Below are 26,481 nucleotides of genomic sequence, written 5' to 3'. Positions count from 1 at the left end.
GTACCTAATTATTACACCTATATAAAAACCAATTATTCTTCAAGTCATGGGGGAAGGAATTCGCCCCCACTGCCCCCTCCCTCAAATACGCCACTGATAGAAAATAATATAATGAATATGTATATTATTGTATTTTATAATAATGCTACGCTTACCGGTTAACGTGAACACGGACAGCTCGCTGGAAAACGTGCTTATAAAACCAGCCACGTTGCACATGGAACTCCGTCGCCAGTCCGAGTCGTGGATAAAGTACACGCCGCGGTAGTACCAGTCAACCACGGCGATCACCAGCAGATACGAGCCCATCAGAAAGTCACCCAACGCCAAGTTGACGATAAGGAATGAGTGCACCTGGTTGGTGTGCTTGTACTTGGCCCGGAACACGATCACCAACAGGTTGGCGGTGATCGCGACCACGGCCAGTATCCAAATGCACACCCGCAACACGATATTGGACATCAGATCCTCACACGAGCTGAACTCGTCGGGCAGCGGTTCGCACTGTTTCACGTACCGGGCCAAGCAGCAGAAACGAAACTCGTCGGTAAACCTGCATGCGTGCCGTAAGCTATTATTATGGGTGTGTATACTATATAAGTACCTACTGCCGGTGCAAAAGTAACTAACTCAAAATATGCAATTTATTCAGGAGGGTGATTTTTTAAGTTGTTGGTATTATTTCCGTTGACAGCAACTAGCAAGTATGTTACTTTGAATTCAAAATATTATTGTGCTTGGAAATATATTTTTGAAAATTGATGTACTTTACAAAAATATTTTTCTTTTTCCTACGAATACTTACAATAACGGTCTTTTTTTTTAAATGTATTTTACTTTTTTCTAGAATATTTAGAGATATGACCGCCTTATTGCGCTATAATATATTTTGTCGATACTCTCTTTATATTATCATGTATAATATTCATTATAATCATTAATCATCATAATATTTCACACCGTATTACCGTAATACACGCATTGTGATAAAATATTTAGTTAAAACAATTATTCAACGTGATAAAAGCTAAAATAATTCATTCAACCATTTGTCTGGAACTGATTATTTATATTATTTTACTTAGTTAATAAAACAAGACCATCTGTCTTAAAAATATTATTTTTGATAATGGCTATATTTCAATGTATATATCGATATTTATAGACGATATAACATCGCAGGTCTATATATATACGGTATATTATATCCAGCCTTGATCTCGATGCAAAAGTTTAATAATTGATGATTTCACGGTTTGTTATAAAAAAAAATACTAAATAGTGTCACCATAAAAAAAGAGGCAAATGTGAATTCGTAGGTATACTAAACAACTAATATATTAAAATTCAAAATGTTTGAATTATGGCCCTTCAGCACTGGCAATCCAATGAATATGAGACTCGTGTGAAATAACTCATATAATAATAATATAATATTATGATATCCTCAAAGTATTAGAGGATACCTATACATTTTTTTTATCCTGAGTTTTAACTTACATAATATATATACTCATCACTTTACACATTTAAAAGTATTAGACTCGACGTGAATAACTTGTTATACTTTTATGATCACATTTTTTTATGAATCATTGCGTAATGCGGATAATAACGTGACAATAATGTAGGACGTCCAATTTCGTCAAATAATATTTTTATGATTCTTCTATTTTATTTTCTATTTGTTTGTTAAAGTTAATAAGCTGTTCGTTTCTGGTCTTTAGAATAATTAAACAATTGTTATTTTATTAGGTACCATTGTTATTGTTATTATTATTATTATTATTAAACAACAAAATTATACAGAAACGCCGCTTTATTGACTCACAGTGTTTCGAGTAACGGCATGGTGAAAAAAACGTTCTTGTCTATGACTCTCAATTGATTATTCTTAAGGTTTCTGTACAACAAATATAAAAGCTTTTAGTTAAGAATTAAGTTTCATGTTGGAAATATAAAGTTTGGCAGTAAATAATATTATACTCACAAAAATACAACTTGGGGCATCCCGCGAAACGTGCCGTCCCGTATATGAGTGAGCGAGTTATGTGATAGGTCTCTAAAATAACAAATTACTGGTGAATCCACCAAATAAAAACAACGAATTTAGATACTAACAAACTTTTTAACGATCGAAGACCAACGAAAGCCTCCGATTCTATATCCGTAATGTTCTGATGGCTCAAGTCACTGTATTACATCAAAACTGCATTATTTATTTAGCTGTAAAATGGATTTCCAATAGGTAGGAGGTACTCACAGTGTAATCAAAGAAGATAGACCCTGAAATGCCATTGAGCTCAACTTGTAGATATTGTTCCCTTGTAAGTGTCTAAAAACATATGGTGTACCGAGTTACTTTATATTAAAACCAGTAAAACCTCTAGCTGTTTACGAAACATATTCCTCAATTATTAATGATAGTCACATTCTCAATAACGCTTTTATTTCCCTCGGGTGTCTGTTTTATTAAAGATAGGTCATTACTATTTACAGGTTATTCAACTTTTAGTGTTTTAAAAATAACACTCGTGGTAAATAATACGTGAAATACGATTATTACACAATACACTAACCACATAAACAATAATTAATAAAATAGAACTCAAACAGTTTTATTTTGTTTAAAATAAACTTTGAGTGCTTAATTTTAATTATATTAATGATAGTTAAAACATTAAACTTAATATAAAGTTATGTGTAATATAATTCATTTTAAGTTTGTTAATTATTATAATTATACAAAACGGGTAAAGCAACATTAGTTTTCGTCTATTATCTAGGTTAGCGATGCTGGGCTAACCGAACAATGTTTTATCAAAATGCTCTAATAAATAATTAATTAATCTCACAATCCCGTCAGCTGACCGAGTCCCAAAAACGAACAATTTCGCAAAATTGTTATTTCATTATTTTGTAAGTTCAATGTTTTCAAACGCCAAAGCGTGGAAAACACTAATGGCTCCAAATGTTTTATTGAGTTATTCATCAGGTCTCTATAAAATTAAAATGTTTACTCGCGTTATGTTAAAATATTTCTATACATCAAATCAATATTCACTTACAAATAAACCAAGCGATCCAAATGTTCAAATGTATTTTCATGAAGGCCCTCGAAAAAATTATTACCGCCCAAATGACTATAAATATTAAAGATGATTATATTGTTTTATTTTTCACTACCGTGTTGCATTTTAATATTTTATCGAATATGTACTTACAAAAAGGTGATTTCTTTTTCGACGTCGTATGGAAATTGATCAAGACCATGACCGGTACAATTTATATGGACATCTTGGCACTGGCAGCCAGATGCTATATCCGAGCACATGAAATCTGAAATCCATTGTCATGATGAATTCAATATATTTACTATTCAATACACATTGCAATTGTATCGAAATCTTACAACAATTATTGTCTTCGTCGTCCCAAGTCAAATCACAATCCAATTGCCCGTCGCACACCATAGACTGATGAATACAAGGCCCCCGATGACATTTGAATTCATTTTCAGCACATTTAGAATCGACTAAGATACCGTACAAACCAAAATCAACCTTTGTTTACAAAACAATGATACCTATACACTATACAATCTCGACAACTTGAAACTCAATGAATCAAAATTCGTTTTAATTTGAATATTTTGTCTCTATTTACTTCAAGTTGTTGAGATTCTTCTGTAAAAGTAAATTAAATGTATTTGTTATCATTAGAAATACCTAGATATTCAAATTCACTTGATTATGTAACAACAATTTGAGTAAAAGAATCATTACAAATTTAAAACGTCCTCGTTAAATTCCAAACGGGTGATTAGTTTATATTTGTTATACATTAAATATTGATAATCACTCCTAGTCTGTTTTTTAGTATACTTCAATAAGAAAAAAATAAACAAATCACAGTTTATCAGTTTATAAAAAAAAATTGGGCATACCTGACTAACACATGGATTCTTGGTGGCAAAGAGCTACCCTCCTTAATGTCAATCATGTGACACCACTGCATCAGTGCACCATTCTATGGTGATCAATATTGCATGTTTAACGAATGACGACAATTTGAAGAACACAGAGAAAAACTCAAAATAAGTCGTCTTATTGCCGAACGTTTTTTCTTGATTCGGAGAATGAAAATAATACTATTCGTGGTTCATTAAGTAAACCCAAATAAATAAATAAGTAAATACTTACCTATGAATTATAGATAACTATATATTATTATTTTTTAATGTATTCAATTTATATTATAATTGTTCTATAACTATTTTACTATTATTATTGTTATTATTATCATATCATATGTAATTATATATACTCAAATTTGATTTTAATTTCTTATTACTTAAACACAACATTTTAATATCTTTAATTTTATAAGAAAGTAGTGTTAATATTGTTATTGTCCTAGTCGTTGAAGCCAAATTAATTAATGACCAATAAAAAAAAAACCTAACAACAACAAAATTAACTCTGTACTTCAACTCCAATAAATGTTCGTCTTGCACTTATTTAATAAAATATAAATTCTACCTAGTCCAAAACGTAATAATTATTAGCTGTGGTTATGTTATTAGCTAGATTTACATTTAACATACCGCAATTTCTTAGGTGCGACTTGTCTACACAACCCATTTGTTCTTCTCGATATTTTTTACATTTATACTCTAAAGGAATACATTGACCACTATCACATCGGAACTCGTCAGCTTTGCATAACCTATAATCTGTCACAAAAAAAGGATTTTTTTTAAATTATATATGCTCTATATATGCTAAAAAAATAAGATAAACGTTATTAAGTGTCCAAAAGTGTGTACAAGATTAACAACAACAATTTTCAATTTAATGAAAACTGTTTTTTGATTTTTAATTGTTAAAATTGTACAATATATGTATAATTTAGACATAATAATAAAATACAAATGTTAGTTTTACGATCAAAAAACACAGTTTCATTGTATACTACCATAAACAATAAAAATAATGAGTAAATACAACAAAAGTATATAGAATTTTAATTTCAAAAGTCAACAACTTAATGATTCATAAATTAAATTGTACCAACGTTTCACCATATAATATTTTTGTTCCAAACGAATTTAATGAAAATCAGACTTGGATAAATATGTTATGTTAAGTTATTTTTTGTATATGTTTGTTTTAATAGAAGCCACTGTACATTATCGATCTATTAGGCGCAATCTTGTATTTCATAAATAAATAAATATAAAACATAATAACATAATATTAACTAAGAATTAATCATCGACAATATTATAGTATTACACAGTGTCACAGTGGTATTTAGTTCTAATTTACTAATTTTTTTCAATATTTTCTAAGTAAATTCGTACGAAATGAAAGTTTACCGCAGTTTTTCTCATCAGAACCGTCCATACAGTCGACCCTATAATCACACCATTTTTCCATTGGCACGCACTGTTTGCCAATCTTGCACCTCGACCAGTTTTCGCCGGGACACGGTACGGACGCTAAAATCATTAATAAATAATACACCACTGTATTATTAACGGAAGTGTTGTGTAAATTTACACCGATGATTAAATATACATATAATATTATAAATTTAAAAATACGCACTATTTAAAATTCAGCGCTTGAATTGGAAAAAACCGGATGAGGGATATACAAGAATATAAAAAATGTTAAATTTTTTATTAATAAGGTTATAATTAAAAGGAATCCGCTAAAATATTTTTAAAAGAAGAGTTACTTCGTCCCTCACCCCCAATTCAAGCATTTTAACTTAGAGTATATAATTACGATATCTATAGCACGCGTTATTAACTTTGAAATCTAACATTTATCCTCAAAATATATTTACATCTCTACCAAATCTAGTGACACATTACTCAACCCCTATGTAGTGTGGTCTCGTACGTGTAAAGTATTTTATAATTTATGACTTGTGCCCACAGTAGTTACTTACCGCATCCAATTTCGTCACTCTTATCCCAACAGTCGGTACGGCCGTCGCAGCGGTTTTCGGATTTCACACATTCGCCACTAGCACACCTGAACTGTTCTTCACCACAGGGTAACGAAACTTCGCAATCCATTTCATCGTCACCGTCTAAACATTCCGCTTTGAAGTTACAACGGTGTTTAAACGGCAACCACCTGCCGTCCTGGCACCGGAAAAATTCGTCGTTTAAATGCGAATTTGGCTTTTCTGTGAAAAATTGATACTTATTACTTTTATTTTTATCAGTTTTAATTTGATCACGCTACACTTAAGTGACTTGAACACATTAAACAGTAAAATTAGTTTGTGAAATGTATAAAATAATTAAATATGTCGTGAATACGTGATACAATGTAAAAATAAATACATTTTTCATACCTAAAATAAACGTACTATTATGAAAGTTAAATACGTTAAATTTGTAATTGTTTTTTTTTTTTTTTTTTGATAAATCATTACGGTAGGTAGTCAATAAACAAAATGATAAATTACTGCTGTGCCGACTAAACGGTTACACGACTCATCTTTAGTAGGTAAATAAATTCGAAAAAAACATGAAAAAACCATCAATTCCATGTAGGTACGACATATTATGCAATAATATTTTATTTTTATTCTATCTCATGTTCAACGTATAGCGCTAATATAGATTAATTGTCAATCTGTTTAACAATTTATTGTTTACAAACCAACCACAAAAACACATTGATAAATCGTGTTAAATAATGTATTGTGTCGATAACAGTAGATAGCTAGGGGTAGGTTAGGTTTAAGCTAGGTACCTATGTCAAAATCAGATCAGTCTTTTTAGATTTCTTTTCAAAGTACCTATACTCAGTGGCGTATTTACGGGGGGGGTTTTCGGGTTCAAACCCCCCCCAGAACAAAAAAAAAAGTTACTAAATGTTAAATAAATATTTTATTACGGGTTTTCTAATAATTTAACGATGTAGATAGAGTAGATAGACTGTCTATAATATAGCTATCTAAAACGACTAAAACCGTTGGGTTATTTTGGTGTGGAATATCGCTGCGTTATCTTAATTGCAATTTGTGTTACCCAGAATCGATTGACAGATAGGACCTAAACGCTTGTCGCCGCCCGTGTGTGCAAGCTCGTACTGAATAGTATCTTTTCGTTGCATTATTTTCATTTCTTGTTCTTTTGCTGTCGTTGTCGTTGTTGCATCAGATCTCGTTCAGTATTGTAATATTCAGAAGTAATTTTGATATACATAAATCAAGTTATAATATTAGTTATACTATTTTATTTTAATATTTATACTGTAGTCTGTATCTGGATACTTCAATACTTGTGTACTTAACTGCATGTTTTTATGTGTTCATTTACAAACAATTTTATTATCATTTTAAATTAATTTAAAATTGAATCCATAAGAATTATTTGACTATCTCACTATTTCAAAAAATGTCTTCCAAAAAACCATTAAATATACAGTCATTTTTCAAATCTCCGTCATCTACGTCAATTTCAACTCCCCAAGAAAATATTGAACATTCGTCAAATAATACTGATTCGTTGGTTCATGAATCTGCTGAACATAGTACTTCTTCGGTCAATTATAGTACCCGTGATATTTTTAATTACATAAAAAAAGTTTTAACACAAAATGAAATACAAGAAGTATTAAATAAAACCTGGATGCCCGATGAAAATTTTTCTTTTCCTACAAAAACAGTTATTGTTGGAAAAGAAAAAACACTAAGATTTTTAAAATTTCAATTTAAATGGTTTTCTTTAAATGGTTTAATTGCTTGATAAAATAGTTTCAAGGGTTAATGCATCAAAATGCTTTTCTATTTTAGCAGACGAAACAGCAGATGTGTCGGGGGTAGAACAAGTGTCTCTATGTGTAAGGTATGTTGAAATAAACCATCTTGAACTCCGCGAAGAATTTTTACAATTTGTGCCAACATTTGACGTGACGGGAAAGGGATTGGCAAAACTAATTATTGATAATCTTCAAAAATATGGCATAGATACTAAGTACTTAAGAGGCCAAGGATATGATGGAGCAGCATCCATGTCAGGTAAATTAAATGGAGTTCAAGCACACATAAAAAAAATACACCCATTGGCAATGTACGTACATTGCTCAGCAGATTCATTAAACCTGGCAGTTTCTAAATCGTGTAGTGCAGCAGAATTAAGAGATTGCTTATCAACTTTAGGTAAAGTCCGTGACTTTTTCATTTATCCAAAAAGAAAATCTGTTTTACATCATCAAATTGAAAGTTCTTCCGAGATATCATCAAAAAAAACATTAAAAAGAAGTTGCGAAACAAGATGGATCGAAAGATTTCATGCAGTTAATGATTTTATAGAGCTTTATAATCACGTTATTGAATCATTAGAAATAATATCTGAATGGGTTGATAGTGAAACATCGGGTAAAGCAAGGATTCTTAGAAACGCTGTATTAAATTTAGAATTTTTGGTATCTCTGTTCGTGTTAAATAAAGGATTTAGTATAGGATTACCTCTATCAAAATTATTACAAAATCCAAATATTGACTTAAAAGTAGCAGTAATACTAGCCAATGATACTAAACAGGAGTTACAAGATCTCAGAAAAAATGCTGAAGAAGTTTTTAAAGATATATTTGGACAAGTAAAAATATTAGCTGAAAGTTTTGATATTGAAATTAAAATGCCTAGACTTTCAAACAGACAAATTCATAGAAATAATGTTCCAGCAAGTTCACCAGAGCAATTTTACAGAGCATCAATATTTATTCCTTAATTGGACAAATTTATTAGTGAGTTAGACAATAGGTTCATAAACCATCAAGTAACTTTGTCGAATTTTGACTCTTTGTTTCAAGAAAACGGTCACCTCGAAGACTTTAAGAATCTTTCAGATAAATATATTGAAGATTTACAGGAAAACGGATCTTCTAACATAATATTTGAATCAGAATATAAGTTATGGCAAAGAAAACTTATGCAAACAAATCATAAACCAAAAAATGCTTTGGAGGCTTTAACTTTATGTAATATATCTATTTACCCAAACATTTTTAAACTTCTCCAAATTTTGGCTACACTCCCGGTCTCTTCTTCGTCAAATGAGAGAACTTTTTCAAACTTGAAGAGGATAAAAACTTATCTTAGAAATTCTATTTCAGAGGTAGGTACCTATTTATTTATTTATAAAGTATGAGTATAAATAATTAGATAACAGTATAATAATTATCTATATTTTTTTTTTATTTTAGGGAAGACTAAACGGGTTAGCTATGTTATCTATAAATTCAAAAGATAAAATTACACCAACAGAGGTAATTGAAGAACTGGCGAAAAAGAAAACACGTTTACCCTTTTCAATTTAAAATTTAAAATGAAGAAACATGTAAAGTTAAAGATGACATTGTATTTAAATTATTTTATTATTTTATTTGACAAATTAACTGATATTCTAATTGATGTAATTATCCTGAAAATTAATTTTACTAAAATTGTGACATTTTTTCAGTTTTAAAATTATATTGTTTGTATTCATTCTATCTCTTGTTATTTCTTGTTTCAAAGTAAGATGAAACAAGTAAGATTTATCATATTATGACTTTTTAAAATTTTAAAACCCCCCCCAAAAAATTATTGAAAATACGCCACTGCCTATACTCATACCGTCCTACACACAAAAAAATATATTCAATGGTTCAATTTGTGATGTAGGTTTTTAGGTCACGATAAACCAAAATATATGCAATAATAATATATTATATTAGCTTATAATATTGTATTATTGTATATAAGTACTATTTACCTGCAAGTATTTTTAATTTATAAAATATAAATATATCTTTTTTTAATAAATATGTATGTATCTGTATTCTACGATGGCACCTACGTAACCTACGTCATCTGAATTTATTTTATGTAGCTAATCAAGGTACATTGTTATATAGATATTGTTACGTACAGTTATAAATTATGAACATAATGCACAATATGTTCTGATAATAAAAGTTTATTGAGTGCCCAATGATTGAGAAGCAAGCAGCTATTCGTATACTTGACGTACGTTTCTCCAGGTCGCCTACAGAAAATCGATTTACCCGGTGAACCGATGTCAAACGAATCCTGAGTAGGGGTGAACGAATTCAAACTAATTACGTACTTAATAATAGCAAAAAAAAAATTTGCAAAAAGTCGATTTTGGGTAGCTGGGGAAACATACGTGTAAACCTAACCTAATTATAATAGTATGATTTGAACAAAGGATTTTATTTATATTTTCCACAAAAATACAATACTATATACTCCAAGATTAAAATTAATAATATTTACAATGAAAAACATGGATAACTATTGGGACATTTAACTTTCTATTTAAGAACTTCGTATAATAATTGATTCATTTTCTCTCGCTAATAACAACAATGCTTTTGTGATGGTACAATTTTTTATGTTTTGCTAACTTATAATTTACAATAAATCATTTTGTTGTTGCTTTATGATATAATTTTTGAACGCAATACAATAGCATTTTTTTTTCTTTGAAAAGATCATCAGTCATGTTTGCGTTGGCATGATAATACAAGCTTTTATTTAATATTAATCTATACTAAATATAGTTTTCTCATTATATTTTTATTTTTGATGAGAAAGTGTATTCATTAAAATAGGATGGCTCATTATTAAAACATTTTTTTTCCGTTAAACTAAGCCAAACACGGATTTAATATCAAAAATATCTTGAATTCATGACATTATCAAAGGACAAAAAATTCCTAGTGTTCTATTTTATTGAGCTGAGCAGTTAAGTAAACATATGCTGCCGATTAGTGTACCACTTTTACCAGAGCAGTTGCAACGAACAGAAAATAATTTCAATTCAATGCGATCACCCGTTATTATTTTAATTAAGTTTATAATGTATTAATGTAATACATTTTATATAAACATTAATGTTTGATTCTTTTGTCCCCGGAGAAATAATTCAATATTGGAATTCAGAATGGAATAGTATGAATTTAATCAAGACCAGTCACTCGACTTCACTTCAACGTATATAATTGTGGGTGCATGTGTGTGTTTTAAAAAGTTTGTATTTACTTTAAAAAATACAATTCCTAAGGGCTTTGCATTTCAAACATACCTTGAATTTAACATAACTTAAATAAGTAATGGTTGTATTATGGTGACAATACTTAATTTGCATTCTTTATTCATCATAACTGCAGTAATCCACCATAACCGTAAATTATATTTATTTTAATAGCGTATTAAATTGCTGCAGAGCCTTGATAACGTATATTATATTAGGTGAATAGATAAACACATAATTTAAATTGTTACTTTTGTCAATAAAATAATAAATAGATAAAATAAACTGACATTATATAAGTTTTAAATCATTTTATAATATATATTATTATAAATAAATTACTATGTTTGATTTTCATTACATACCTATACATTTCTATGATTAATTTAAAATAGTTCACAATTTTAAATATTTAAGAAGGAAAATGTATTGTTACTTAATTAATATAAGGAATTAAAATATGTATTATGTATTTATTTACTTGTTTGTAGCCCTAACTAATAAGAACAACTCGTCACCCTAAATGGTATTATAACGCGTGATTTAGCCACACCAGAGCTATATTTATTACAGTTATCTAACAGCCAGAGATATCCATTACAAGTGAAAGGTCATAACTAATAATTAATAAGGATCACTATAGCACGGAGATTCACTAAAATCAATTCCAGCGAAAGCGTCGCAACCGACTTAATGTTCAGTGAATAAAAAACCAACCCCAGACTCTTCCACTCGTTGCGTGTGACGCTGTGAAACTAACCATACCCCTATTACACGATAAGACATCCAGGTAAAAACGGACTCATACACCTATAACTATTAAAATATAATTGAATAACATTAATTATAGATAAGACAAGATGCGGAAATATTCCATCTCAATTTTTTTTACTGTAAGTTCTAATAAAAATTCTGATTTAAAAATATTTTCTTATACCTGGTCGACATTCTGATTGATGAACACGGTATCTGAAAACGCATTGTTGTTAATATTCCTTTAAATAGGCTTGCACAGAACTTATAAATAAAAACGAGATAATAATGGAAATTTAAACTTAAAATGATTCAAAGTAAACATTTACAGCCACCTTATTCAATTGGTCTTTATTTTCATTTAATACAGTTTTTTTTTTTATTATTATTATTATCCTTTCTATAGTTTCTACCTATATAATATAATATACAATGCATTATGTCTCACTATTATGCATTTAGTGTATACATCTTGATTCTTTTTCTCCTGCTAAAATACATTGAATATTTGAATCCGTTTATTGATCGACCAACAATGTAAAACACTGTGTAAAATCAAAATTTCTTTCGAAATAGTTACTGGCAATGCGATTTATTTACTCGGAAAATAAAGAAGAATCAGATATTATAGGTACGTGATAAAAAAATCATTATCTAAAATAACTAAAAGTAATATTACACACATTTTTTTTTGTGATAGCTGTAATTCAAGGTTCTGAGTGAAAGCAAAATTATAATAAATTTTCAATGAGAAGGGTTTTTAAAACATTTTTTTTTAATATATCCCTAAGGCCTGAAGTTTTTTTAAAAATTTAAAAATGTATAATATATTTCTATATTTATGTGGGAATAACTGGTGGTGTTCAACCATATATTAAATACAAATAAATTAAAGTCGTCCACCATATTTCTATCTTATATAATATTTTGAAAATTTACAATTTTAATTTTGATTATCTGAACATTAAATATGAAATTAATCATCAATAATACAATATAATCATAAGCCTATATTGGCGTAAAATTCATAGAACTTGGCTGGACAGATTTTTTTTAAACGTTTAAAGTACAAATGTATTAATTATCCAACAATCATTCTGGTATTATAAAAAAGGAAACTATACATGCCCGTTTTTTAATGCTTTTTATAGGAATTTTTAATAAAAAATTAAAAACAATTTAAATTCCTTTTCGATGTAATTTAGTGGTCCCGTGACAATGCCATTGTTTTGGTATTTATTAGTTGTTCTGCAATTACGAAATTATATAGAAAAACGGTTGTGCGCGGGATAGAACCCTACAGAAGACTATTGTAGGCATGCACTATGCCGTTCCCTTTTTCCTCAAAATAATAATAACGGCTTTATTTGTTCAATAGCGGACTAAATTCTCTGAATTCAGTTTCTTATATCATAACATAAACACATAATAATAATATCAGTCTTAAAAAGCTAATAACTTTTTAACAAATGGGTGAAATAGAAAAATAGCTCTATAATATTATGCATAGATTTGAAGTTGATTTATTCACTAAACTCTTTTTTCATTTAAAATAACGTGTGTCTATAGAATTATCTTGGTATATTTTAGATTCTGAGTGAAACGATGAATGTATTGATTTAACAATGAATGTTTTTTTTTGTGTGATGTCTGTGTACATGATAAGTAGTCGAAATAATGCTTCGATTTTCAACTTCAGTATCTTGTTCGATGGGAAAGTGAATATTGTTGGTGCATAGCTAGGGGAGGTCAAAATTTCCAATAGTTTTCAAAAGCGCCGAGAAAAACAACATAAAAATTAAGGAAAACGGGAATTTTTATGCAAAATTGATTTTGATTTTTGCTGTAACTTTAAAACAAATGAACGTATATACATGACATTTTTACTGGTCATTTATATTTGTATTTTCTATACACGATACAATTTTCAAAATATTTTGATTTGTTTTGAACTGTTTGGGAACATTTTTTGATTCCAATTTTATTAGTATTTTTTTCTATGAATGTCAATATAACTTTATTTGTTGGGTAAAAAGCTTTAAAATTTAATACAAGGTTCCTACTATATTGTTACAATGACATTGAAAAATATTAAAAATCCTTAGTCACAGTTTTTATTTATAAGCATTTAAAGTTCAAATCTTGATAAAATACGAAAAATCACGAAAATTAACAAATTATTTTGAGTTGAGAATTCATAAAAGTTTTAGATTCTGAGTGCAACGATTGATTTTACAATGATGTGTGTTTTTTTTTTTCAATTGTTTTTTGTGTCTGTGTACACGATAAGTAGTCGAAATAATTCTTCGATTTTTAACTTCAGTATCTTGTTCGATTAGAAAGTGAATATGGTTGGTGCATTAAGAAGGTCAAAATTAAAATTCCTAGTAATTTTCAAAAGCGCCAAGAAAAACAAAAGAAAAATTAAGGAAAAACGGGAATTTTTACGCAAAATTGATTTTTGACAAAATTGACTCTGGTTTTTGGTGTAACTTTAAAACAAATGACCGTAGATACATGGAAAATGCACTGGTTGTTTATATTTGCATTTTACACGATAAAATTTTCAAAATATTTTGATTTATTTTAAACTGTTTAGGGACATTTTCAGTTTCCAATTTTATTAGTTTTTTTTTTATGAATGTCAATAAAACTTTATTTTTTGAGTGAAAATACTTGAAAATTTAATACAAGGCTCCTACTATATTGTTACGTTGACATTTGAAAAATATTAAAAATCCTTAGTTACAGTTTTTTTAAAAGCATTTAAAGTTCAAAAATTGACAAAATAATGAAAAATCACGAAAATTAGCAAATTATTTTGAGTAAAAATAAGATTCATAAAAATTGTTCTTTTTAAATCTAAGAATTTAAATTGTAATACAAGATTCCAATGATTAAAAACATTAAAAATACATAGGCACAACTTTTTTTTATAAACATTTAAAGTTCAAATTTTGCCAAAATTTATCAAATTTCAAATTTAATAATTATGGTTGGATTGAAAACTTAAAACAAGGTTCCATGTAAATAGGTAAATATATAAATTACCAACTTTATTCCCATTAATATCATCAAATATACTTAGAAATATCATAGGCTGACACACCGTCTCCGCTCAGAATCGTTTTTACTTATACAATGATATTATATCATTGAATTCAAATTTAACACCATTCATTACAGTGACCCACTTGTAACCTACTGTACATCAGAGCGACATCCACTTACCCACTTTTTTATATTTATTCAATAAAATTTGGAATTTTGGGTTTAAACATTTAAAATCTTAATACAAGAATAATATATTACATTATTAAGGTAATATAAATCTAAAAAACAATTCCTCATTTCATAGTTGAATAATTTGAATACATAAGATATTATAATAAATTAATATCAAAAGGTATACTTTTCAAAATAAATATAGACACAATTATTGTTTTTAAATATGGATCAGATTAAATAATTTTTCTGAATGCCTTAATATTCTGCTTGTCTGCATATACGCATTAAATATTTGATAAGTTTCGAGGCAGAAATAATCAACATTAGAACTAACTTAATAAGTATATGATAATAGTTTATATTTCAGTACAAACGTGTACAATACTACAATCAATATTGAATTTCTTTTTTTAAAAACACATAATATTAAATTATAATAATGGATAAAATATCAAGTTTAATATTACATTATTATAATTAAAACTTCAATGAGTTCAAATATCAATTCTTGAAATATAGTATTTCATTAAGAAGAAATAAAATGTAATGTAACACCTAATACCTAATTCATTATATTATATTATTTGATGCATTTAAATTATTTTGTATGGTTATTCGGAAATTATATCTAAAACTATAGGCACCAACTAAACAAACTAAGTACAATTAATAGGCATGTTAAATTAGTCGTAGTGTGAAAAATCGTATATTGATGTATTGCATGACATTAGGTATACACCGTACTCCAGAAAATGATTGCCAAAAAATCATTCATTACTGTAATTATATCGGCGGAAGCTCCCTTAAAAGTCTAAATGTCATCAGTCATCACTCACCACAGCCGAATTCGTCTGAAATTGAAAATCCATTAAAGCAGTCATTTTGCCCATCACAAATATATTTTTGGCGTATGCAACGCGAAGGATTTCCCCCGGGCATCCAACAACTGAGCGTTGATCCTGTTGTGCACACAATTACATCTGTAAATCAAATACAATAATTCAAACTTATAATTTGTTTTAATAATTATTATTAAATCCACGGTAAATAATAAAGACAATCTAAACGTGCTATATTTTACAAGTTTGCCGCTTAGATGTAACACGCTGTTTCGTTAAATTAGATTTCGTTAAACCATAACCTAGAATATACTGATGGCTTTACAATGAACTACTCCCTACCATAATTCCACTCTTAAGGCCATCAAAAATTACGTCTGGCCTGCAGCATTTTTAAATTAAAATATAATGAAATATAAGCTTTAAACACTTAAGCTGTATGTATATATTTTGATAATTTTTTGAAAAAAGAAAAATTATTAGATTGGGTTGAAACTTTGAACTTACGTAAGTTGGTATACGTGTTGAGTATCTCGAATTTGTATAGTTAATATTTATTTATCTCTGATTTTTCTCTTTCGAATTTAAACTTTTTGTTTTTACTAAAATATGGAAATTAATCTTCAGAATCTATGTATGGTATATAAATTCAGAAAATACACTGGTATAAAATTTCTATAGAATTCTTTTTTTTTTCATACAAGGGCTTGTCTACAAAGGTCATAGGCCACAGTTTGTGTATTACATGAAACTAATATAAAAGTTTAGGTATATAGGTAATAAAGTAAATACATAAAAAGTATATAATATTCTTGTACAGTAATTTGTTGTACTCATTACTTTATTCATTACTATAATGACACTTTGTGCTTGTTATCAACTCCTCACGTGAATTATCAAAAATAAAAATACAGTCAATATGGACAACAAAGTACCTATAGGTAACCTGCAGAGATACCATTAACCGAACAACAAGCAAATACTGCAGTACCAATCGCACACAAAAATATGTAACTACCGATAGGCTATAGGTAAACTACCTAAATAATAAATAGGCCAACAATGCTCAAATGAATTTGAATTCCGGAAAATTTACGAGTAGGTATCTGCAGTAGCCGGTTACATTTGTAACCTTACAAATTAAATTTACCATATAGGTATTACTCAAACTGTTAAACTGCAGCCTACCGCTCACGTTAATAGTATTGTATATCACAATTCACTGCCAGTGAGACTTAATTAAGTATTTTACTAATCAATAATCATACTCTAGTTGAAACAATTAATGAGCATTACGTTTAAAGGAATAAGCAGTAAAAACAATAAGCATCATAATATACCATCGGTTTTGTTATAAAACTTCGTGCAATTCATCTCATCGGCACAATTTCCATCGATACTTGGCAAGCAATCGCATTGTCCATCACATACATTGGCGTCGTTAATACATCTTCCGTTTGGACACTGAAACTTGTTCCCCGCACACGAAGCGTTACCTGTTTATAAAAGAACCAACATATAGATACAAACACGTTTTTTGTATATCAGCTATGTCAAAAAAGTTTTAATAATTACACAATAACTCGTCAGCGTGATTGTCTACACATTCTGGCCATCCGTCGCACCAAAACGTCGAGTGTACCGAATGACTTCCACCACACTTGATAAAATCGCCTGGAATTCATGAAAATGGTATAGTCAGCCACGATCATCGACAAGTGCAATTCGTTTTAATTCATATTATTCGTAAAAATATGAAAGACAAAAAATCTCATAATGATATTATAATATTATGCTGTACTGTGCGTCATTGAAAATAAGACATAAAGTCGCACGGTTACGTATAATAGTAACATCAAAATCTCATAAAAAAATACATTTATACATGTAACAGTTTATGGTCACTCTCCTACATTAATAAAGTTAAAGCATTAAATCAATAAAACGATTTTTATGTGCACTACTAAATATTTCTTACTATATGATCTAATCATAATAAACCATTATTTTCTACTACATATATAGAAACAAAAATATTAATTTGTTGGCTTTCATTCGGAAACATTAAACCACCGCAAAATTAAAAAAAAACAATAAACGATTAAATCGATTTTATCATAAATTGTATTCACTGTGTTATTGTTATATATACTTAAATTAAAATCACTGTATTATATATAAAACTATAAAATAATTGTAAGAGGAATAGGAGGGTAGGTAATAATTTAATAGTACCTACTAAATGATGAGCCACTCAATTATTAATATCATACCACAATTTTCAGTAATAACAATATTACAATAAGAATATGTTATTACTTATTACTTATTACTTATTACCAGGGCTACGATTTATATGCAACAGCATGTTTTTTTTTGCGACTTCTGATTATTGATTTTGTCATTAATGTCCACGAATCACCTTGTGATGAGATAAATGGTGGTATTTTTATTTTGCATGTTTTTGCATATTTTGGATGAAATGGATATTATTGCATAATATATTGAATAAAATGAATATTATTGCATATTTCGATTATAAGAATGCAAAAAATGCATGTCTTATAGTATATTTCATAAAACTTGGTTTTTTTTCAAACATAAATTTTATTTTTATAAATACAATCCTATAATACAATAGGTATGCGATAAAAAATTGAATAGTTTGACATTAATTTTCGAAAATTTGAAAAATTATGTGGTAAATGTGAATTATAAATTTTATTTTTTTTTCTCAATTATATTATATTAAGGCGACCGGTACCGATGCCGTTTTGTCCTCAACAACCTTGTAGTCTTTAGTGGTGTAATCCACCTTGTAGAATCAACCAAATTTCATAATTTTTTTTTTTTAATTGCTAGAAGGAAATACAAGATAAAAATCATTTTTTTACAAATTTTTTAATACAATTATTTGAAATAAAATACAAAATCAGAGATCGATGCAGGCTGTAGGAAGTCTTCTTCTTTCAGATAAAAAAATAGTCATCAAAATCCAACAATTCTACAAAGCTTGAGAGTTATTCCCGTAAAGTCATTTTTTTCGATAGAATACACGCTATCAACACCTCCCCTAAATAGGTATTGGGTAGTAGATTAGTGTAAAAGTCTTATAATTGAGGTGGCAACTAAAATATAAAATTTAATTTTCAAATTTTATAGAATTGTGAAAAATTTGAAAAACTGACAAACAGCCAATCACTGATGTATTTCAACAAATAAATATTTATTTTGTAACTATATTTTTGTGTTTATCCTATACAAATTTAAATGCATATTTTTGCATATTTTGGTAAATAAAATGCATATTTTACCGTTTTTTATTGCATACAAATCCTGCTTACTACTGTAATAAATAATCATATTCTAAATATTAAAATATGAATATATTTTTTATCATTGTTAAATTTACTGTAGTAAAACTTATACATTTTATTTTAATTAAAATTTCACATTCTACGCGATATGTCGGTATTGACTTATAAATTAATAACAGCTATAGACTATAGTAAGTGGCTAGTGGCTTGGCTGCTATCAGTTACGTAACGTGACTGAGAGTAAGTAAAGTCCGCTGCCACTAGTTCCCAGATGGGTGACCACCCGGGTTCATAGTTGCAAAAACATTGTCACACATACACGATACACGTGTGCTTACCTATCGTAGCAACCGTAACAACCGGACCATAGTCCATAATCTCTATAATAACTTATGGTAATAGAGGCAGGGCTCAAGTTCAAAAAAAAAAAGATATATTATATGAAATAATATCATTATTATTATTACTTTATGATATATGTGATTTGTTATTACTATCATTATGCATTTCGATTTTTTTTAAAGTGTATATTTAATGTACTAGGTCAATAATATTAAACATATACTTTAACATATACACTAATGACCAGCCGATGCTTACCCAGGCCGGTATCAAACATTTCATATATGCTGACGATACAGCCCTTGCCGCCCAAGATGACAACTTCTAAGATGTTGAAAATACATTAGAGGAATCACTCAGGGTATTGTCTGATTACTACGATGAAAACTTCTGAAAATCGAATGGCGAGGAACCGTATTAGAGAACTCTGCACATCCCACATACCTAGGCGTTATGCTAGACCGATCCCTAACGTATAAATACCAATGTGAGAAAACTAAGCTAAAAATTGCTACAAGAAACAATATACTCCAGAAACTCCCAGGCTCTACGTGGGGGGGGGGGGGGCAACGCACATACATTACGTATATCTGCACTGTCACTGTGTTTCTCTGCTGGGGAATATGCCAGTTCTGTGTGGAGTAGGTCCGTTCACACAAAACAAATAGATACCATTCTGAATGAATCCTGCCGCTTATAGTAACAGGCTGTCTTAAAAATACTCCACTTCCTAAAATCTACCAACTCACTGGTATCGCCCCACCAAACATCCGTCGGGAGGTCGCAGCAGACTGGGAAAGAACCAAAGCAGAAACTGACATACGACACCCATTACATAGCCAAATTACACCTAATTTCAGACTTAAATCAAGAAAGAGTTTTCTAAAAACAACAAAACTTCTAAATAAACACCCTGAAGATATACGAAGAGAAAGGTGGAAACTCTCTCTCTTCAAGGAAAATAATAAACTCGAACCAGCGGAACTACTGCTAGCAGGATACGAATTAGACTGGACAACCTGGAGATCCCTTAATAGACTCAGAGTAGGAGTGGGCAGATCTAAAAACAACCTAAAGAAATGGGACATCCCTCAAGACATCTCAAAAAAATGCGAGTGTGGTATGGAACAAAACACGGAACACCTACTGAACTGCCAAAGCTACCCATTTTCATGTACGAAAGAAGATCTCCTGTATGCAAATCCAAATGCTATCGAGGTATCAAGATTTTGGTCAAGGGTAATCTAAAACTAAAACAAACATACGAAATCTGTCAACTATGTTATCATAAATTACAATAAATTCTATTTATGTTTCTAATAATATTTGTTAACCAATTTATGTATTTTATTATATATTTTTTTTTATTTATATCCATATAGACTTTGAATTGTATATATTTATTTTTACTTATCTTATCATGATTTATTACCATTTGTTAGTACTCATCTAATTGTGGTTGTATGATACGAAAAAAAAAATAATATTAAAAACACGTTTTTAAAAATATTTTTGTTTGACAATTAAAAGTTGTTAACAATTAATATTTTTAATTATTTTTTATCGTTATCGTTTTTAAATTATTTCACTTTTTTTTATTCACAGAATGAATTTTTAAGTCCTTGTTCGAAAGAAGAACATTTTTTGGGGTATATTGAAGTATAATAATCGAATTTTGGACAAGTATCGTATGAGTTATAACTTATAAGTAGGTATTTAAAGTTTAATTTCAAAAACGTTGATGTTTTTAAAATAATGATTGTCATGCGTTAAATGGATCGCCCCAAATGTAATAATTATGGGGCAATCTGGAACGCGATGTCAAGGGCGGCGGACTCCGGTCGGCCCGAGAAACCGGCTCGGCGGCTCAACAAAGACTATAGTATCTGATAATAATGTATTCATGTTTGTAATTATTCATTATTTTTAGTGCATAATAAACGATGGCGACGCTGTCGAAGTAATTCGCAAGCAGTCCCGGCAGCGTCGTCGATAACAAGAAAAAAAAAAAAAATGTAATAATTATAAATAAAATATTATGTACCATTTTTCGTTATATATGTATAAACAAATATACATCAATATAATATGTACGTACAATGTACATATTATATAGTATTAAAAAATTCTAAATATTATATAACATTTTTATTTTTTATATACATAATATAATAGCAATTAATAATTATTAAGTTATAAGTTAAACCGTAGAATTTTTTGAATAAGATAGTTGCATAAATAGTTTAAAATTAGTCTAAGTATTTTGAACATTTCATTGTATATAATTACGATAAAATAACTAAAATCAATATTTTTCGTTTAAATATATTATTTGGCCAAACTTATGACTAAAGACTTTTAATATATGAAAACCATTTATGAAAATCCTTCTATAAAATTTTCAAGGATTTTGAATTATCACAAATTTTATCAACAACTATCGAAAAAGAAACTAAATATGTCAACACTTTCAAATGCCTATAAAAAGCATTAAAAAGGCAATCGTGTATTTTCAAATTAATAAGATGCTTAGATATCAAATACTAATATAAAATGTTGGTGATAATTTCAAGTATTTGTGGATATTCATTTTAATTATAACAACAACAACAAAAATCAATTTTGATGAAAACAAATTTTTTTTCCTGATTATTATTTTAAAATCACCGAGAATTATAATATATAACTAGGTACCCAAAGTAAAAACTAGATCCAATTTTCTACCAAAAACTATCTTCGATATTAAAGACAAAAGCATTTTAGTCTAATGGTACAAAAAAATACACATAATTGCAAAACCAATGGGAAACTAATATAATCTAAAATAATTATGTTAGTTGTTAACCTACCTATATAGATAAAATAACATCATTAAATGTTGAATTTTGTAAAATCAAGATGTTCAAAACCCTTCCTTACTTTTCTTCGTAATGTTTAATGTTTCTACTTTGTTAAAATATTTATTTCTTGCTTACAACTACTGACTATATATCCATAGTCGTATCCAGACTTCCTGGGTTGGATGGCAAGATTAATTGTCACACATCAAACCCACGCGTTGCTTCACCCTTCACACTCTCCGACCATTAACCAATTGCATTTGTAATACCCATTTTATAAAAAGAAAAAATCATTTCTTCTTTTGAGTTTTTAAGTTAGTGAAAAAGCTCGTGAAAATTGTTTCCATAGAATAATGCTATCATATACTACATTGTATTCTCAGGGCTTAAAAAACATTACGGGGTATAAATTATGTCATTTTATTTTTATTTACAATGCGTATAACAGTGCAATATAATAATGGTGTATAATTAAAAATTTGAATGCAAAAACAATTATAAACACCTTATAAACTAAAAAAACACAACAATAATACGTGATAATAGATAAACCTAGAAACAAAGTATGCTAGAAAAATCAATATAGATATTGAATGCTTCGCTCGGAATTCAAAATAATAATGGGGCAATGTCTTTTCGATAGGATTAAAAAAAATAATTTAATTTTAAATTACACATTATTATTGACCTTTAAGATAAAAATCTATATTATTTGTATTTTTATCTCCATTCGTCTGCTAAGATATTTTAAATTTATAAAACTATAAATATTCAATAACTATTATCAATGTAAAAAAACGTCGGTTGAGGCACGCATGTAATGAGTTTGGTCGTCGGTGTAATGCTGTCGTTACTCGTTAGTGAGGGCTGATTGTGAAGAAACTAAAAACTACGCAGAGATCGAAAAATTTCTTGGGAAAATTATAATTCTATTATACTGTATGGAAGATATATAGGTAATATAGGTACTAGCTCCTAAAAATCAAAATTCTGAAAATGGATGAAACAATTTTAAGGCAAAATTAATTCCCACGAAAAACTTAGTATTCCATTTATGTTTTATTGATTTTTACCCAATTATTCATACTACGAACTGAATTGTTAAACTCAACTCACCCTTTCTTTCTCCCCGTTAGTTAGATATTACAATATGATGCTATACAATTATATATTGGGTGACGGAGTGGCCGAGCGGACTAAGTCGTCGGTTGTGACCTGGTTCAAACCTCGGTCCACAGGCGGCATTTTTCTTCGGGCAAGTCACGGTGTCCGGAGAACAAGTGCCGCCATCCCCCACCCGGGCATGGCAGATACCTACGCGTGCCCACTTGAAAATCTGTCGAAAACTACACACACGTGTTAACACTTACTGTTCCCTCCCCCACAGTTTAAAAACCACCCAATGGCCTAAGTTGCCGCGGGTTAACTAATAAAAAAAAAAAAAACTACATATTATATGCTACCGCCTACCGTATTATTTGACTGCGTAATATTGGCTCCCATGTTTTGTTTTCAACGATAAAGAAAAAACAATTTAATTCAAATGTAATTGGAGCTGAAATCATTTCCAGTAGCGCTAAAGGCGACGATTTTCTCTCAAATCTCAATGATAACATCTAATTATTCCACACAGAGTTCAACTATTGCAAGTTTCCGGTTAAAATGTGTTACATCCAGTACGATAATAAACAAAGCTCGGGGGGCCGAAACTGTAAGTGGCGGGAGTTGGAGCATTGTTTTACTCTGTTCCAATAGTCGATTTTACGTGACCGGGTCTAAAACTAAGTTCTGAGAAATAACTTTTTCATGTGTTTAATGGTTTAATCCCATCAAGGAAAGTGTTAAAAATAATAAACAGAAGTATAAAATCACTGAAAAATATCAGACATGTTTTCAAATAGAATACCTATCAGAAAACCAATTAAAATAAAACAATATATTTTGTATTATATTTTAGTGATATATAAATATAAATTCATTATTATATAATTATTTATTTTAGGTAGGTACCTATATAATATTTTATTATTTTTATTTAATATTGTTTAATTTATTAACGGGCATAAAGTCCAATGGTATAATATATGACATTATACTTATTATTACATGACATCTAAAATCTTAATAATAACAATAATTATGAAGAATTACAAAATTAATAACTTATATAAATATAATAAATTAATTTAACAAAATGTAGGATAAAATAAATGAAAAATTTGTTGATACTTTCCTGTTATTGTGACTACAGATTACACCATGTATAAACATAAGTATGTTATTTGTAAAAAATATTATTGCATCAAAAATAAATTTAAAAAATGGTTGTGGATGTTGCTCTGCTGTACAGTAGGTTACAAGTGGGTAAATGCATAAAGGATTGTATTAAACTTGAATTAAATGATATAATATCATTGTATAAGAAAAACGATTCTGAGCGGAGACGGTTTGTCAGTCTGGATATTGTTATTATTTATTATATCTTGTAAGTTGAATTTATATTATATAGGTATTATTATTTTTATTCGTTTCTATGGTGATACACAAAGTGTTAGAAATTAAAATACCATTTATAATGGTTTTTCGTAAATTGTCGGCAGTTTTTCCTGTGGCATTAAATATCTGTTGAGAAAATCGAACAATTACCTTTCTAAAATACCATCTTGATCCAATTTGCAAAAGATAAGGTACTATATGTTGAAATCAAAGCACTCCTTCTAGTAGATATTTTGCATACAGGATATAAAATAAAAAATATAAACACCATTGTAAAACCACTAGCTTCCTAGCTCCGCTCAGAATCTAAAATAGCTAATTATAGTAAAATAAAATATTTTTAATTTTACGAGTGTTATTCTCTAGGATTCCCTAGTGAAATTTTATCTAGGGATATTTCGACAGAGTACAGAGGGAATACATTTTATGGAACTATAACAACACGGTTTCCCATTTTTATTACTGTCAAATTGATTGGTTGGGTTTGTATGTTCAAAAAGTTTAATTAAAAAAAAAAAATTCATATTGTGTAGTTACACACAAAATTCTGAATTCAACCCATTAGGTACCATCTTACTTAAAATACATAAGAAAATAAATAATTATTTTTGATGCAGACAGATATTACAATATATTTTATAACTCTACTTATGGTGTTACTCGTTACTGTGATCATGGTTTAGTTAATATTATATATCTTCGTTTAATATATGTATATTATTTACTAATTTTAATGGTAAATTATAATTAGGTATTAAATATACATTTTTATAACACTTAAGTGTGGTTTCATCAAATACATTATTAACCGTTTTAGAAGTTTTATTGTTTATTTACCTTATAAATATTCATAACAAGGTTCAAATAAATTTATTGAATGTCTTAAAATTGTTTCATAATTTAATATTAATATTAAGTAAAGAGTGACAATTTTTGTTAAACTTTAGTTAATTTAAATGATTTGTAATCAAAAACATAATTGTTATCAATTATTATTATTTGTTATTTGTTTAATAAGCAAAACGTAATTTTTTTTTTAAATAACTAAACTTTTTAAGTGTGATTTTGTCTAAGCGTTAAAGTATTGTATGATAAAAATTATTTTAACTGTTCGTTGTTACTATAATTAAATACATAGTTGTTTACATACAAATTAATACTTTATTTGAATACTTGCGGGAGAATCACGTAAATTAATAATTGAGTATCCATAGTTGTGTACAAACAGAAAAAATAATCTTACCATGCATATTTTCATGTACGATGATAATTTTGTATGAGATATGAGGATGTAGGTACTTCAGTTAACAATATAATATGTGATGGGCAAACCACTGAGGTACACTTTCTGACTACTAATAGATATATTATTTAAATGTAGTTGTGTAATAATTAAATTTATAATCAATGAAACAACAAGCTTATGAATAACGATTCCGAGTACAGAGTATGGGTGTTCATATAAATTGTATTACGTTGATACATTTAGATATAAATTAATAATTTAAAATACCATTGTTTTAGCTTTTACTAAGAAAAAATAAATAATAATATACAATTAATCAAAATAATTGATTAAGTGGGTACACAATAT

General features: G+C 28.6%; 1 protein-coding gene and 1 pseudogene across 1 annotated transcript in view; one reads left to right on the top strand and one right to left on the bottom strand.

Annotated features, from left to right (window-relative positions):
* Window positions 1–26,481, bottom strand: part of LOC132952764 (G-protein coupled receptor GRL101-like) — a 75,922-nt gene that overhangs the window by 10,278 nt on the left and 39,163 nt on the right. Inside the window, exons 7-21 of the mRNA XM_061025184.1 lie at window positions 17,468–17,566; window positions 17,233–17,388; window positions 15,890–16,033; window positions 5,962–6,204; window positions 5,381–5,503; window positions 4,607–4,735; window positions 3,413–3,535; window positions 3,225–3,339; window positions 3,069–3,143; window positions 2,856–2,999; window positions 2,264–2,335; window positions 2,122–2,193; window positions 1,991–2,062; window positions 1,832–1,903; window positions 156–553 (exon numbers count right to left, since the gene is read on the bottom strand). Of these exons, the coding sequence (XP_060881167.1) occupies window positions 156–553; window positions 1,832–1,903; window positions 1,991–2,062; window positions 2,122–2,193; window positions 2,264–2,335; window positions 2,856–2,999; window positions 3,069–3,143; window positions 3,225–3,339; window positions 3,413–3,535; window positions 4,607–4,735; window positions 5,381–5,503; window positions 5,962–6,204; window positions 15,890–16,033; window positions 17,233–17,388; window positions 17,468–17,566 (2,037 nt within the window). The remainder of the gene's footprint in view (window positions 1–155; window positions 554–1,831; window positions 1,904–1,990; window positions 2,063–2,121; window positions 2,194–2,263; window positions 2,336–2,855; window positions 3,000–3,068; window positions 3,144–3,224; window positions 3,340–3,412; window positions 3,536–4,606; window positions 4,736–5,380; window positions 5,504–5,961; window positions 6,205–15,889; window positions 16,034–17,232; window positions 17,389–17,467; window positions 17,567–26,481) is intronic.
* LOC132952765 (52 kDa repressor of the inhibitor of the protein kinase-like) lies at window positions 8,212–9,480 on the top strand (annotated as a pseudogene).

Source organism: Metopolophium dirhodum, chromosome 9, assembly GCF_019925205.1.
Source record: "Metopolophium dirhodum isolate CAU chromosome 9, ASM1992520v1, whole genome shotgun sequence".
NCBI lineage: Eukaryota > Metazoa > Arthropoda > Insecta > Hemiptera > Aphididae > Metopolophium > Metopolophium dirhodum.
Note: the sequence above shows the minus strand (reverse complement) of the source record. Positions and strands in the feature narration are given on the sequence as shown.